The sequence below is a fragment of the Notolepis coatsorum genome (assembly GCF_963971535.1).
Source record: "Notolepis coatsorum genome assembly, chromosome: 6".
NCBI classification, from domain to species: Eukaryota; Metazoa; Chordata; class Actinopteri; order Aulopiformes; family Paralepididae; genus Notolepis; species Notolepis coatsorum.
In genome coordinates, this window is record NC_140170.1 from 43,392,717 (window position 1) to 43,410,185 (window position 17,469).

Genomic DNA, 17,469 nt, shown 5'->3' on the forward strand with positions numbered 1-17,469 from the left:
CCCCCTCCAATGTACAGTTTCTTCCCCCTCAAATGTACATACTCTCTTTTAGAAACTCTGTCTCTTAAACAGTACTGTATATTTGTATATCTTGTATGTCATAAATGTCTGGATGTAACAGTACTGTTTATCTGTATGTCATGTATGTCATAAATGTTACGATGAATTGAAAATGGGGGACCCTGATGTAAACAAGACGAAAGTCTCTGGTCTCAGTGGTCTGCATCCCCTTAACAATTGTGTGTATTGAGCCGTACTGTATTGTAGGCCTACCCATTCTGCAATCTGTTAATAATTTTCAATCAATCAATCAAACAAACCTGTGTTTGTCGGTTATGTTTAGTTGATTATGTTTTTGTATAACGCTTTGGTGTGTGTGTGTGAGAGAGTCGAGAGAGAGAGAGAGAGAGAGAGAGAGAGAGAGAGAGAGAGAGAGAGAGAGAGAGAGAGAGAGAGAGAGAGAGAGAGAGAGAGAGGGAGGGGGGTGTGTGTGTATATTTTCCCTAACGGAGTTGCACTTCCGCGTTCGGTTTGCGCAATCTGATTGGCCACTGACGTTTTTTTCAGCGCCAATCGCTTTACTCCTTAACAATCGCGCCAGCAGGCTGTTACCCTAACCCTAACCTTAACCAACTAACCCTAACCCTAACCCTAACCTTAACCCTAACCTTAACCAACTAACCCTAACCCTAACCCTAACCCTAACCAGTGTTGCAGTGGCAAATTGACAGTAGGTCAAACGCTCCACGCGCGTGCACGTGCGCGCGCATGCACAGTTTTTTTTGGCTGCTCTCGTCCTGCAGCTGGATACTATTGCCTCACAGCGCGGCCGTCAGCGCGCGGCCCAGAGAGCGCCGCTGGCTCTGCGGCTCTGCAGCTGCATGCTTCTCCGGGAGTCCGGTTGGATAATGCCATGTAAAAAGCGATTGCGCGTACTTCAGCCTCAGTGAGCGAGGTATAACGCCGTTATACCGAGTTATACCAGCACTGCACCACTGACCCTAACCTTAACCCTAACCTTAACCAACTTCGAAAGAGTCGCCAAGCTTGACCAGTTTGTTAGGAGTAACGCGATTGGCGCTGAAAGAAACGTCAGTGGCCAATCAGGTCGCGCAAACCGAACGCGGAAGTGCAACTCCGTGAGGGAAAATATACACGCGAGGGGGGGCTGCGTGACGTCAGCAGTCAGCTGACAGGTTTGTTTTGCTCGCTCTGTCGGTGGACGAGAACACACTCAACAACACAGAGACAGAAAAGGGAAGGAAGCGACATCATCAAACGACCTGCAACACAACTTCTTATTTTTATACTCTGATACAGCACAACGATTAATAAACTGTTTTATACGTTATATTTTCAATTTTTTACTGTCCGTTTTATATTCTTGCTGCCATCGTTTTCTTCCAACTGCGTTGACTTTGACGCAATAATGCCTTCAGAAAAAACGTTCAAACAAAGAAGGACATTTGGTATGTACTACTAACGTTTATATATATCCCTGCTGGTTTTTAATCGTGTAATACAGACGTGGCAGTTATATGTCTAGAACATTGGTTATATTAAGGACAGTGTAACCCATGTTTAGTGTCGTCTATATGGCAACAACAGCCTTTGTTGACAGCAGGCCAGATGGCCTCCAACACCTCTCTGGTGCATCTTGTCCCACTGTGGCCCCTGGACTGATTGATTGATTGATTGATTTTATTGTGGATTAGAGACATCATCCAAGGGATAAAAACATGATAAAATGCAAGCACGTATTTCCATCATGGTCCCTGGTATTAAAAAACAGGACCCACATCAACATAAAACAACATCATAACAACATCAACATAAAACAGCATCACACCAAGCAGATCTGTGTCGGAGCCAGTGTTGTTACTGTCTGTCTGTCCACATTTTAGACTCCAATTCAGGTCACCCCAAATAGATGGATTATTTATTATGTCTTAAATTGTGAAAATGTTAAACTTTCATTACATTGAAAAGAGTCTATTCGATTAGAATATAATTGGTGGGATACCGTATAATATGGTTATTATACTGTTCCTTCCTCCTAGGTCTACAGTGTATGTCCTCGGCTGTTTGTTTCAGTGCAGGGTGGGAGGAGAAAAACAAAGTGGTGTCGAAATGCAGGGCAGCAGGGAGTGAGAAGCTGCAGGATTGGGGGATGGGACCATAGGACGGGCCGGGCTGCGGAGGTGAAGGGGGCAAGGGGAGAGAAGTGTAGAGTTTACACAGTTATTATTACCGTCACGGTTCCGACTTGTAAACAGTAGGCCAACTCCAAGGCCTATATACGGATGATCACATCAGTTTCACTTTCTCACACAGGCCTCTATAGTCTCCTTGCCCTAGTTGGACGAGGAGGCCTCCCACGGAAGGTGATACAGCCAGGTTGTGGTTGTTTATCATCATCATCACCCCAAGCTGTCGGTTGTCACTGAAATAGACTAACAAAACAGAATGCCCTGTGGCTAAATTGATCTAAGGCATAGGCTACTCGAACAACAATTCAATTCATCTATGATGAATTGAAAATGGGGGACCCTGATGTAAACAAGATGAAAGTCTTTCTCTGGTCTGCATCCCCTTAACAATTGTGTGTATTGAGCTGTACTGTACTGTACCCATTCTGCAATCTGTCAATACAAATTTCAATCAATTCAATCAATCAATCACGTTTGCCTATTTTCAATGTCTACATGTCTGCATCGAATTTATCTATTATACGTCGGTATAATACTCTTATGAGCTAGAAGATCTGTTGAACTTTCGGTTTGCCATGTTCCTCATTGGAATCTCCACAAATACATATTTGCGCAACCTTTGCAAATGTCAACATGATTTGATGTGACAAATGTAAACGATAGCCTGCGTTGAACGGGTATTTCCTCTTGTCCCCGTGCCGTAAACTGACACAACAGAAAAGCTGTGGGAAAACACACATGATTAAAGTTCAACTGCTTGACTTATAGTGATGAGTCATGGATAGACGTTTGGGTTACAGATAGGCACACATACACACACTCACTCACTCACTCACTCACTCACTCAGTAAGGCAGCTTCCTTTTCCCCATTGCAATTAATACATTACAGCCCTGACATGATTTGGAAAGAACAAAATAATAATAATAATATAACAGTTCAATTCCAAGTGTAGCCTACTCAGTGAAGAGGACATGATCAATACAATAAACAAACGGCTCCTCAAACAACAATGAGATTTCTTGATTGCGTTAAGCCAGCATGATGATGTGGATTCTCATGTATCTTTCCTGCCATCAAACAATTCCTTTGTTGATGAAGATGTGGGAGAATCTACATTCATTGTCTGATCAAGACAATAGCAAGGATATCAAGCAATTGATCAAAGGGCTTTTGGTGGACCATAGGCCCACTATAGGATCTCACCCGTTGCCAAGGCAACATTTGTTGTGGTCTTGGTACAGATGGTCTCCAGAGGTTTGGTCTTAATATTTTATGACAAATCATTGAATAAAGAAATCTATAATCAGTTGAGTAAAATTACATAGGCACTACATCACAAATCTTACCAGGTGACAGACAAGATGAGACATATAAACACACACTGTATGTACAAGTCTTCTCCAGAGTCACATATGATATGGACCAGCTAGCCTAGCTAGCTAGCTGTTGGCCAAAAACACATTTCCCTGCGTTTTAAGCTAGGCTAGCTGTTCCGTATACGCTTCCATTAATTTGTGCTAGGAATCAGGATAGCTTGCAGCTGGATAGCTTTCTCTTTCTACTGAACGCACAGAGAGAAACTGGTATCTATCTTCTTGTCTGACTCTGGAGAAGATGGTGAGTGCATTTCCTAATAATACTGGCGTGCTCCTGTAAAGAACTGGACCTTTGTCCATTGTGTCGCGTGTGTAGAGTCGCGATGCTCCAGTGTATTAGTATTGTCTTCCATCCCCTAGTTGTTCGTCTGGTCACTGTTTCTTTGCCTCCGGCCTTCCATCTGTCCTGATGTTTCTGTCCATCTACTGTGTGCCCTTGTGTGTCTGTCTTTCTGTCAAGTCAACCTGCTAACCTGTCCATCCATCTGTCTTTCTGTCAAGTCAACCTGCTAACCTGTCCATCCATCTGTCTTTCTGTCTTGACTTACAGAGCAGAGAGTAGAAGACGTGAGACTGATCCGAGAGCAGCACCCCAACAAGATCCCAGTGAGTCACGCCTGATCTTCACATCCACAAGGGAACCACTGTTCCTCTGTTAGCACCACTGTTCCTCTGTTAGCACCACTGTTCCTCTGTTAGCACCACTGTTCCTCTGTTAGCACCACTGTTCCTCTGTTAGCACCACTCTTCCTCTGTTAGCACCACTGTTCCTCTGTTAGCACCACTGTTCCTCTGTTAGCACCACTCTTCCTCTGTTAGCACCACTCTTCCTCTGTTAGCACCACTCTTCCTCTGTTAGCATCACTGTTCCTCTGTTAGCACCACTGTTCCTCTGTTAGCACCACTGTTCCTCTGTTAGCATCACTGTTCCTCTGTTAGCACCACTGTTCCTCTGTTAGCACCACTCTTCCTCTGTTAGCATCACTGTTCCTCTGTTAGCATCACTGTTCCTCTGTTAGCACCACTGTTCTTCTGTTAGCACCACTGTTCCTCTGTTAGCACCACTGTTCCTCTGTTAGCACCACTCTTCCTCTGTTAGCACCACTCTTCCTCTGTTAGCACCACTGTTCCTCTGTTAGCACCACTGTTCCTCTGTTAGCACCACTCTTCCTCTGTTAGCACCACTCTTCCTCTGTTAGCACCACTGTTCCTCTGTTAGCACCACTGTTCCTCTGTTAGCACCACTGTTCCTCTGTTAGCACCACTCTTCCTCTGTTAGCACCACTCTTCCTCTGTTAGCACCACTGTTCCTCTGTTAGCACCACTGTTCCTCTGTTAGCACCACTGTTCCTCTGTTAGCACCACTGTTCCTCTGTTAGCATCACTGTTCCTCTGTTAGCACCTCTGTTCCTCTGTTAGCATCACTGTTCTTCTGTTAGCATCACTGTTCCTCTGTTAGCACCACTGTTCCTCTGTTAGCACCACTGTTCCTCTATTAGCATCACTGTTCCTCTGTTAGCACCTCTGTTCCTCTGTTAGCACCTCTGTTCCTCTGTTAGCACATCTGTTCCTCTGTTAGCATCACTGTTCCTCTATTAGCATCACTGTTCCTCTGTTAGCACCACTGTTCCTCTGTTAGCATCACTGTTCCTCTGTTAGCACCACTGTTCCTCTGTTAGCACCACTGTTCCTCTGTTAGCACCACTCTTCCTCTGTTAGCACCTCTGTTCCTCTGTTAGCACCACTGTTCCTCTGTTAGCACCACTGTTCCTCTGTTAGCACCACTGTTCTTCTGTTAGCACCACTGTTCCTCTGTTAGCATCACTGTTCCTCTGTTAGCACCTCTGTTCCTCTGTTAGCACCACTGTTCTTCTGTTAGCATCACTGTTCCTCTGTTAGCACCTCTGTTCCTCTGTTAGCACCACTGTTCCTCTGTTAGCACCACTGTTCCTCTGTTAGCACCACTGTTCCTCTATTAGCACCACTGTTCCTCTGTTAGCATCACTGTTCCTCTGTTAGCACCACTGTTCCTCTGTTAGCATCACTGTTCCTCTGTTAGCACCACTGTTCCTCTGTTAGCACCACTCTTCCTCTGTTAGCACCTCTGTTCCTCTGTTAGCACCACTGTTCTTCTGTTAGCACCACTGTTCCTCTGTTAGCACCACTGTTCCTCTGTTAGCACCACTGTTCCTCTGTTAGCACCACTGTTCCTCTGTTAGCACCTCTGTTCCTCTGTTAGCACCACTGTTCCTCTGTTAGCACCACTGTTCCTCTGTTAGCACCACTGTTCCTCTGTTAGCATCACTGTTCCTCTGTTAGCACCTCTGTTCCTCTGTTAGCACCACTGTTCCTCTGTTAGCACCACTGTTCCTCTGTTAGCACCACTGTTCCTCTGTTAGCACCACTGTTCCTCTGTTAGCATCACTGTTCCTCTGTTAGCATCACTGTTCTTCTGTTAGCATCACTGTTCCTCTGTTAGCACCACTGTTCCTCTGTTAGCACCTCTGTTCCTCTGTTAGCACCTCTGTTCCTCTGTTAGCACATCTGTTCCTCTGTTAGCATCACTGTTCCTCTATTAGCATCACTGTTCCTCTGTTAGCACCTCTGTTCCTCTGTTAGCACCACTGTTCCTATATTAGCATCACTGTTCCTCTGTTAGCACCACTGTTCCTCTGTTAGCACCTCTGTTCCTCTGTTAGCACCACTGTTCCTCTGTTAGCACCACTGTTCCTCTGTTAGCACCACTGTTCCTCTGTTAGCATCACTGTTCCTCTGTTAGCACCACTGTTCCTCTGTTAGCACCACTGTTCCTCTGTTAGCACCACTGTTCCTATATTAGCATCACTGTTCCTCTGTTAGCACCACTGTTCCTCTGTTAGCACCTCTGTTCCTCTGTTAGCACCTCTGTTCCTCTGTTAGCACATCTGTTCCTCTGTTAGCACCTCTGTTCCTCTGTTAGCACCTCTGTTCCTATATTAGCACCACTGTTCCTCTATTAGCATCACTGTTCCTCTATTAGCACCACTGTTCCTCTATTAGCACCACTGTTCTTCTGTTAGCATCACTGTTCCTCTATTAGCATCACTGTTCCTATATTAGCACCACTGTTCCTCTGTTAGCACCACTGTTCCTCTGTTAGCACCACTGTTCCTCTGTTAGCACCACTGTTCCTCTGTTAGCATCACTGTTCCTCTGTTAGCATCACTGTTCCTCTGTTAGCACCACTGTTCCTCTGTTAGCACCACTGTTCCTCTGTTAGCATCACTGTTCCTCTGTTAGCATCACTGTTCCTCTATTAGCATCACTGTTCCTCTATTAGCACCACTGTTCCTCTATTAGCACCACTGTTCTTCTGTTAGCATCACTGTTCCTCTGTTAGCACCACTGTTCCTCTGTTAGCACCACTGTTCCTCTGTTAGCATCACTGTTCTTCTGTTAGCATCACTGTTCCTCTGTTAGCACCACTGTTCCTCTGTTAGCACCTCTGTTCCTCTGTTAGCACCTCTGTTCCTCTGTTAGCACCTCTGTTCCTCTGTTAGCACCTCTGTTCCTCTGTTAGCACCACTGTTCCTCTATTAGCATCACTGTTCCTCTGTTAGCATCACTGTTCCTCTGTTAGCACCACTGTTCCTCTGTTAGCATCACTGTTTCTTGCCACACTGGTTGGGAGCCACTGATCCTGGTCAATTAGTTATGTAGGGTGTGAAAAACACTTATACAAGTATATACATATATCAACATCATCTCATAATCTTCAGCACTCAGTCACTGATACATAACAGGCCAAGGGATTATTGGACAGTAAATAAAGCACAACATGCTATCACTGGATATGCTGCTGGTGATTTATTACAAACGTATTTCTTAGTTGTTAGTGATATACCATGCTTTATATTTGATACGATATCAGGTAAAACTGAGAAAAGCTAAATATTGAAAAAATTATTGAGAAAATAGACTTCAATTGGACCGCACAGTATTTGTCGGTTGTTAACCGTCCTTGTGATAGACAGGTGTGGTTCCACCTGCTTTCTATTCAGGTGTCTGTTAGAAGTTAACAACCCCCCCTCCCCCTCCACAAACACACACACACACACTGAACTCCTGTTACAGCAGCCTCAGCCTGGAGATAGAATATCGCTGCCACCTTCCATCTGCTGTCCTAAACATTCTTCTCATCTTGAATTCTGTCACGCCCCCCAGTGCCTTGTCATCCGAGGCATTCTGACCAGATGTGCTTGGTCATTGTAAGCAAGTACCTTATGCTGGCTTATATTGGAGCCTGGAGGTATAGGGAGTTCTGAGAAGAACTGCTCATAGGTCAGATAAGAACAGGCCATCTGTAGAAACACACCATCTTCTTGGAATATAATGCCTGCTTCACATCACTGCATTTCACAATACCATGTCTATTTCCTGTCAACCTAAAGTAAACCCTGATAGAACAGCTTTCCCCCCATTTGTTTGTGTCTCTCTGAGAACACGAGAACACCTCTGTAGAAGTGGAGGATATTTCCCTATTGCCTCATTTACATCCACCTCTTTCCAGAATACATTGCCTAATATATTATAGTAGACAATATTAAAATTGCACAATGTAACGTTTTCATTAAAAAAAGAATCACTAAATCAAGGAGTTGGGCCGGGGTTACACTGAACAAGACACAACTCTCCAGACAGCGATGCACAAAATGATGAGATTGCCCATTGGGTCGATTTGTAGTTAGTCATAACACTCAAAATGTGTTGTCATAAACCTTTGTCAACTAATCGACCCGTTAATTTAATCGACAAATCTGTAAGATCACGTCTCCCATGGTATACGCAATCATGCAGAAGGACCTATTTTAATAGTGTGCTTAACAGAGAGGTGCTTATCATTTTAAATCTAGTACTTAACAGAGAGGTCCTTATAATTCTTCAGGAAATAGCTCATTCAGCACAGGAAAAAAGCATTAAAAAACCCTTAATTGGCTAAGAAGTGGTGCCTCACTGCACCACTGAGCACAGGGTGACAGTACTATCTTCCTGGACTTTTACTTTTACTTTTAGACCAACATAGTAAAATTGTACACTTACTGTATATTCTGGATATTTTTACTGTATATTTTATATTAGAATGTAACATAGGAAGTGTATATCCCGGACCATATTTTATTCTTAGGCTTATTTAAATTCTTATTCGTGACCTTTAGTTTTTGTCTACCTAAATGTTTACAGTGAGCGATTTGTAGTGCCAAATTTCCCTCGGGATGAATAAAGTATTTCCATTCTAAGAAAGTCTTGGTTCGACTAAGACCAAACCAACCAACTAACTAAGACAGTCTAGTCTAGGCACAGTGGTGTGGGTGGCTGGGTGGGGTTCCCTCGACACCAAGGCCCTCTACGGGAAGGGACAGAGCAGGCTGTTCCTCCTGAGGAGAGGTCATCGGTCTTTCAACGTGTATAATAGGCTGCTGCAGTCGCTTACCATCAACTCAAGAGACAACTCAACAAGCTGGTGAGGAAAGCTAGGGTGACCATATTGTGATTTCCAAAAAAGAGGACACTGCCCCCAGTCTCAAGATACTTAAATGATACTAGAAGTTTACTCAAAGATGCCTTATCATTTGAATATATTTAAAGTATGCCTCCTCTGTATGGATAGAAAATTATTAACAAAATAATATCTCTATAACCAAAGTTACTCAACATGCTTTATTATGCCTAAAGTAATCTATAAGAAGATAATTTAAAAATCAACCTATAGGAGCCAAAGCTATATATTTAGGTTATTGTATTATATGAATGTTTATATGTTTATTTTTATAACCTTACATTGAAACGGCATTAGGAATATTGATTGGATTTAGATAAAGTCATTGAACCTCTTATTTGTCATAATAGAACATTCTAGAACATTTGGGATGTCACAGTATGATGTCATAATCAAACATTCTAGAACATTTGTGATGATGTCATAACCAAACATTCTAGAACCTTTGTGATGTCACTGTATGATGTCATAACCAAACATTCTAGAACATTTGTGTATATATAGTCAACAATTCTCTCAGAGCAGCAGTGTGCATCTTGAAACAGGACTGAACAGGACGTGTCTAGTTTTGTACCAACGGATTTCTAGTTCTGCGTTCGCGTTCTGCGATCTGATTGGCCACTGACGTTTCTTGTGTGATCTGATTGGCCACTGACGTTTCTGGTCATGTGACATGTGCACCCAATCGCGTGACGCGTCCATTTCCGCCTCGAACAGCCTGCAAACTACCTAACGCCTAGTTTATCACTGGTTAAGCTTAGGCGACTCTTTCGAAGTTGGTTAAGGTTAGAGTTTGGAATCAGGGCTGGTGTTCTATCGCCCTGCTCTAAGACAAACTCTAACCTTAACCAACTTTGAAAGAGTGCCTAAGCTTAACCGGTGATAGAAACAGGCGTCACACGATTGGCGCGACCAGAAACGTCAGTGGCCAATCAGATCGCAGAACGCGAACGTGGAACTGGAAATCCGTTGGTAAAAGTAATCAGGCGAACAGGACTGAACAGATAGACTAAACAACATAGACTGAAGCCTGCATTTCTCAACCAAGGTGACAAGCCTACCGTTTTGCTGTGGAAAGAGCCGGCAAGTTGATTTACGGCTTTCCAGTGTGGAGCAATTTTCATGTGTCGGAGTCGGCGGTGATTTTGGAGACTGGGAAAATACAGTTTTCTTACCTTGTAGTAGTGACGTGAATATTTAGGAAAATAGCTTTAGGACCACTTCTGTAAAGAAAGACTTCGCTGTGGAAGAGAAATAAACCATTTGGATATCTTTGTTTTACACAGGAGCGGCTGTCGACATTATTTTTCTTTATCAACGAACGTACTACTCACGAGTAAGCAACTTTAACCAGTAGAGTGGAATGTCGGCCCTCATACAACCTTTAACAAAAGAATAGCTATTTTCAAGTCTTATAGTCAAAATAAATAACAAAAATTCAAAATATGAATTAATGTTCTAAATAATACCTCTTCTGAATATCCAGCTTTAAAAAAAGATATCTTTGTATCTTTTCAATGTAATGCAAATTATAAAACAGTAACCTCACAAAGATACGAATGAATAAAGTAACTAATAATAAATAGCTGCATACTTTAATCAATTAGGTCAACTTTGCCATCAAACTCGCCTCACACAGCTTTATTTTTTATGTTTTCATGTGTCCATGTGAGCTTTGAGATCTCCGGCACCTTTATTAGACACAGAAACACATGGTCAAGCTTTGCACGCATTGCACTCCGCCTCCCATTTGTCTCGACCGGGACGGTAAATTGGGAATTTTCTCTGCAGTTCATCTGTAATGTACATTTTCGCTTTAGAATCAGTGCTGGTCGTTTCTGTCCGCTTCCTCCTCTGTTTGTGTGTGAGCGTAGTAGAGCCGCCCACAAAGCACTGAAAGCAGTCTTCTCTGGGAATACGTCACACGCAACAGAGTACCGTAGTATTCACACCAGTCAATTTAACTACATGCTTATTTGTCCCGTGAAAAACAATGAAACCCGGACATTTTCATTAATTTATAATCTCTAGTGCAGCGGGTGAGTTTTTTTTTTTAATAAAATTTTTGGATTACAGAAAATTATCACTAAAGTGCTATCTGTTGCAGCTGCACTGTTTTCCATGAAAATACCATATTTGGATAAGTTTGACCATTTCTCAAAATCTGAAAATCATTATTTAATAAAACACAGAAAAGGATCACCAAGTTACTCTGGATAAAAAAAATACTTTACAGACAACATTGAGACAAAGCTTCCTGACACATCTCCATCCAAACTCTTGGAAGAACTCATTGAAATCTCATCTGATACCACCTGGAGAGCTCGTTTCAGAGTGTGGTGCTGAGTACCAAGTATCTCATGATGCAGCAGTTAAGGTGTTGATACCATTCAGCACCACATATCTGTGTGAAGCTGGCTTTTCATCCATGACAGCTCTGAAAACTAAATATAGGGCCAAGTTGAGCCTTGAGGATGACATGCGTGTTGCCTTGTCAAAGATCTCCCCACGTATTGACCGTATTATTAGCCAGCAGCAGCAGACCTCGCATTGAGCTAGAAATGTCCACTGAGTGAACGAGTGCTTATTTTCTGTATTTATTTATATTTTTTGAGAAATGGTAACTTGGTGATCCTTTTCTGTGAAATGGTCACACTTATCCCAATATGCTATTTTATGGAAAAGAGTGCAGCTGCAACAGATAGCACTTTAGTGATAATTTTCTGTCATTTTATTTAAAGAAATATGCTATTTGATTTACTATTTGATTACAAGCAGTGTAATGTCAACAGTACTAAGCCATTTCATTTAGATCTGAAACACCTGTTAATAATGCATTATATAGCCTGCATATACACACAAATGTGTTTCCCGGTTTCTTAAATAAACATTATTTTGAAAGCAAGCACTTTTGTCATCATTGTAGCAAAAAAGACAGGACCGGAAAAGTCTTTATCGTATGTAGGGGTGCCCTGGAATATTTGATTGAACACAGGGGTGCCTTGGCAGCAGAAATGTTGAGAACCACTGCTCTAGTGTGTGTGTGTCTGTGTGTGTGCAGTGTGTGCACTGTGCAGGTCTCCTGACTGTCCTGTATGTGTGCGTCTCCTGCAGGTGATCATTGAGAGGTATAAAGGGGAGAAGCAGCTTCCCATCCTGGATAAGACCAAGTTCCTGGTGCCAGACCACGTCAACATGAGCGAACTCATCAAGATCATCAGGTAGTTTTTAGTTCATCAATAAATGCCTCTCCTCTGACTCTTCATTCATTCATTCATTCATTCATTCATTCATTCATTCATCCATAAACTGAACAAAAGACAGTCCTATACTCTTGACTGTTATTTTTATCCTGTGCAGTAATACTGGATGAGTGTTAAACCCCCTCTCTCCTCTCCTCCTTTCCATCCCTGTCCTCTCCTCTCATCTACCCTGCTGATCGTTCCTATCTGTCGTCGTCGTCGTCCCCCCGCTAGGAGGCGTCTCCAGCTGAACTCCAACCAGGCTTTCTTCCTATTGGTCAACGGCCACAGCATGGTTTCGGTGTCAGCAGCCATCGCGGAGGTGTACGAGCGCGAGCGGGACCTAGATGGCTTCCTCTACATGGTGTACGCTTCCCAGGAGACCTTTGGAGCTACCACGACTGACCAATAAACAGCCTTCCCTCTGCCTCCACCTGGCCAGCGATTGGACAATGATACTTTTATCCCCAGCCCCCCACCACAGTCCTGATCTGAGTCTAACCCTCCCCGTTGCCCTTCTGTAACACTGTCTGCTTGCATTACACACATTCTTAGCCAAGATAATAGGGGACATGCATCAACTGACAACACACACACACACACACACACACACACACACACACACACACACCACACACACACACACCTGCTGTTGAAGGGCTTGTATAGCTTTTAGCCCTGTCCTGCTCTCTCCTACCCACCTCTGTTCCTCAATCTCTCCCTCTCCCCCATATTAGAGATAAAAACAGATTCTGATTGTGTGATGTTTGTAAAATGGGTTATCAGTGCAACGAGGTGATGGGCAGTTCATTTAGAACTTCCACCAGACATACCCCTGTAGTATGAAGTCCGCCGATCAGCAATGACTTCAAATAGAGAAATCTTTAAATTTTTTGTTTATTTAAATCGGTTGAGTTGTTAAAAAACGCAAAGCTTTATTGACGGTGCGTAACAACCAATTCACAACCCCATAACTAGTATGTAGGTCGCCGTAGCAACAGCTGCGATGCTCACAACAAGTTCAGAGAGTTGAAATTGTTGGTGAAGCACAAGAAAAAGAGAACTCCCTCAGCGGCACGTGATTGGCAAGTCATGCAGTAATGTCTCTATGAGTCTTAAATCTCTTGTCTCCGCGTCCTCGTTCGTCGAGTCCGCCTGAGTCATGGCAACACGTTGCGTCGACAGCGTCATTCGTGTTTTCAGTGTTCAGCTTTAGTGATTCACCTCCCCCTGGTCCGGGCCTGGCCTAGGCCTGCGATTTCTCAGAAGCATCGTGGAGATACAGTGACCCTAAACGCTAAGGTGTCTTTAGCGAACAGGGGCCTCGGAGAGAGAGCCACACAATATGTTATTTTTATGGGTTCATAGTTTGTTATTATTGAGCTTTTTATTGCAAGGTAAAGGTGTGCTCTGAGATTTTGACGTCACAGCCCAGAATTCAGGACGTTTCTGCCAGAAATAAATCATTATCGCTAGAGATAAATAATAGATGTATTCAGAGAGGAGCAGATCCATCAGGGGTCAAAGGTTGCTTGTTAAGTACATCTCTGGAAGTTTATGTCACATTACCCAATTCCTTTAAGGTCCTTATTATGGCTTTCTTTCTTTTTTTTCTTCTGCCTTGTTGTAGCATAAAAACATCACAATGGAAATATGTGGGAAGATTGTTTTAAAGAGGGAAAGATTTTACAAAAAGAAATTGATGATTGTAGTTTGAGAAACACCTCAGTGTACAGATTATATATATATAGGTTTTAATGACCATCATTGGCTGATGTCGGGTTTTATTTCCAGGAGCGAAATCGCCATTGACGATGATGATGATGCTATTATGATAAGGATATGATGAGGGGTGCAGGGGTTGTGCGGTTGCTGATAGACTATAAATAGGCTTTGTTCCGATGCTTAAAACATGCCCCCCCCCTCCCCCTCTCTTTGTCTTCTTCTCTTCATTGGAAGTAATCGGTAAACAAAAACACAGTTGGCTCGATCAAAGCTTGCACCAAGACCAGTGATTACCAGGACCTTCAGAAGGAGAAAAGAATGATCCCCGTATAGAGCATGCAGACAGGCAGCATCTTGGGCAGCTAGACGGGCATCACGGCACACCTGCCCATCTCATCTGTCTGTCCCTGCTTGTCTTAGGCTGTTTGTCACTTAAGCATCTCTGTCTGTCCATCCCTGCTTGTCTTAGGATGTATGTCCCTTAAGCATCTCTGTCTGTCCATCCCTGCTTGTCTTAGGCTGTATGTCCCTTAAGCATCTCTGTCTGTCCATCCCTGCTTGTCTTAGGCTGTATGTCCCTTAAGCATCTCTGTCTGTCCATCCCTGCTTGTCAATAGGCTGTATGTCCCTTAAGCATCTCTGTCTGTCCATCCCTGCTTGGCTTAGGCTGTATTTCCCTTTTAAGCATCTTAAGTGTTAAGATCACCATTGTTCCATGCGCTTATAATTGAAAAAAATATATAATAAATGATGATCTTAGTGTTAACTTAAGTGGCTTTTGAGAAAGCTCGACATGCCCAGAAGGGCCCCTGATCAGGCCTGGGCCACCTGCAGCCAGATGCTTTTAGTATATCCCGTTTGTCTGATCATTCTTTACATGTTCTATACCATGCACTCCGTCTCCCGCGCTAACCTCTAAACGGACACAGGTTTAGATGCTTTTATGTCGCAGCATTTAACCCCTCTTCATTTTATTATTTAATGTGATTTTGATTTCCTTGTAAAATATGTCTATATTCTCACCGTCTGTGAAGTTCAAAGGTGTTTCTCTGACAAGTAAATACTGTTGTGTGTTTGGAACAGAGGGGTGAGGGGCCTGTCTTTTCTGTCAGCTCCTCTGTTTCACACCCACACCAACACACAAACGAACACGGCAATATCACACAACATCCTCTTGTATTTATGTTGGTATTTTATAAACAATAAAAGGAAAAAAGAGACTGTCTTGTGTTTCTTGTACGGTGGCTGGCTGGGTTTCCCCAAACTCAGGGCTGCTTGAACTTTTTCACAGAACGAGATTACTGATCAGAATTGAGTTCCTTGCCATAAAATAGTTCCATGTTCGATTAGATTGCTTAGGTATGTTAACAATAAAAGACATACTAGGTGCTCCTGGCCTTGACCAAGACACAAGACATTGTTACTCAGCTGGTAGAGTTGTGCCCTTCCTGATGACTTGTACAGAACTTGTAAGTCGCTTTGGATAAAAGCGTCAGCTAAATGACTACATGTAAATGGTATTAGAACTACAGTTGGTCCCTGTGTGACAGTCTGTGGCTTCCCACTGCTCCTAAATAATTAGGATGGGTTAAATGCAAATGACAAATTTCTGGTATATGTAAAAATGCACTTGACAATAATGATTATATATTCTATTAACATCTATGATGACAATTGTTCTGGGCTGCTAGTATTAAACTCAAGGTCAACATTAAAGTCGCTCAAGTTGGATTGTCCTGCCTCTGTTTGATAGTCATCAGGTCCAAGCCTGTCCATTCCTCAAGCGTCTGATACCACAGGCCATTGTTTCTCAGCCTGGTCTTGGCCTGTTATCATTAACAAGCTTTCTTCCTGGCAGACCCTGATATCTTGGTACTCATAGAAACTTGCATCGCTCTACACACAGTTCCAGTTTGGGAGATGTGCGTGTAGGCTCCAGTATACTTCAGTAGGCCCATAGGCTCCAGTATACTCCAGTAGGCTCATAGGCTCCAGTATACTCCAATAGGCTCCAGTATACTCCAGTAGGCCTATGCTGGGACCGCAGACACCTCCTGTGGTGCTCCACTGACAATTTGACATGAGCCATAGCTTCAGTCTCTTGCGAGGCTATCTCTCTATCCACATCTTTATCCGCTCATCTCTGACAAATAGACCTGTTGTTAGCTCTTTACAAACATACCGTGTTCGAGCCAATCAGCAATACCACCTGAGTCACGTGACTACAGTAAGTTACCCCGGACCTGCGCGAGCTGCTGTGCCAAAAGAAGTTCAACAGGGCTCTATGGAGAAACCATGGCATTCCCCTGACTAAAAGTTGAACGAAAACGTCTGGATGTCATTTAGCCAAATCAGCATGGCTGTGAGTGTGAGTTTTTCACCTTTTACATATCTAGCTCTGGCATCGATTGATTGTTTAGATCGCGAGCATGGCTAACAAATGCAAATATATTGTAGTCTGACCAGGATTACGTTCCTTTCTGCTTCGGGACTGCGTGCAAGGCGGATGTTGAAGTCAGAGGTTCTGTGTAGGATTGTTAGTAACTGTCTAACTGCATATATAACTGTTCCCACTAGTAACTGTCTAACTGCATATATAACTGTTTCCACTAGAGGGCGCTCTAGGCGGAGCCACTCAGGAACACCACCAGGTGGCGAGTATAAATAGAGATGTCTGAAAATCGGTTGAAAATCTTGCAAGCTATGGTTATTTCAATAGTAGGCCTACATGTTGTGCTGGCGCCAATCCTGTTTACGCTCTACATGCTCCCCCTAGGCCTTCTCATAAGCTCATTTAAGGGCATCTCCTACCACTGCTACGCAGATGACATCCAAATATATTTCTCCTTCAAACCTGAACATTTAGAGAAATTAAATATCCTGCATGAGTGCCTGTCTGCCATCGAAAACTGGATGGGTAGCAATTTCCTGCAGCTAAATGCGGCAAAAACAGAGGTACTGATCGAAAACATTGCCTCGAGAGTAGCCTCGCACATGGGTTCCCTTTAATGTGAGCCCCCACTTAAGAAACCTTGGGGTCATCTTTGAACAGGCCATGAATCTGGACAAACATGTCAAAAATCTGACTCGCAATTGTTTCATTCATTTAAGAAAAATTTCAAAACTCCAGTCCATCATATCCCACAACGAACTAGAAATGGCTGTACACGCCTTTATTTCATCCAGACTCGATTACTGTAACTCACTCTTCATCTGTCTAAATAAAAAATCCATTGATCAACTTCAGTTGGTCCAAAATGCTGCTGCCAGGCTACTCACTAGGTCAAAAAAATCATGCCACATCACCCCCATCCTTGCTTCCCTGCACACTGTGCACAGTGTAGCAGAGTAGCCTATTATTGGCACTGCCCCTTTAAG

General features: G+C 43.2%; 1 protein-coding gene across 1 annotated transcript; it reads left to right on the top strand.

Moving 5' to 3' along the window:
• Positions 1 to 1,222: 1,222 nt before the first annotated feature.
• Positions 1,223 to 15,311, top strand: map1lc3b (microtubule-associated protein 1 light chain 3 beta). Its single transcript, XM_084317766.1, has 4 exons — positions 1,223 to 1,469; positions 4,139 to 4,194; positions 12,239 to 12,345; positions 12,601 to 15,311. The coding sequence occupies exons 1-4, from the start codon at positions 1,430 to 1,432 to the stop codon at positions 12,776 to 12,778; spliced, it is 381 nt and encodes a 126-aa protein (XP_084173892.1). The 5' UTR covers positions 1,223 to 1,429; the 3' UTR covers positions 12,779 to 15,311.
• The last annotated feature ends 2,158 nt before the right edge of the window (positions 15,312 to 17,469 follow it).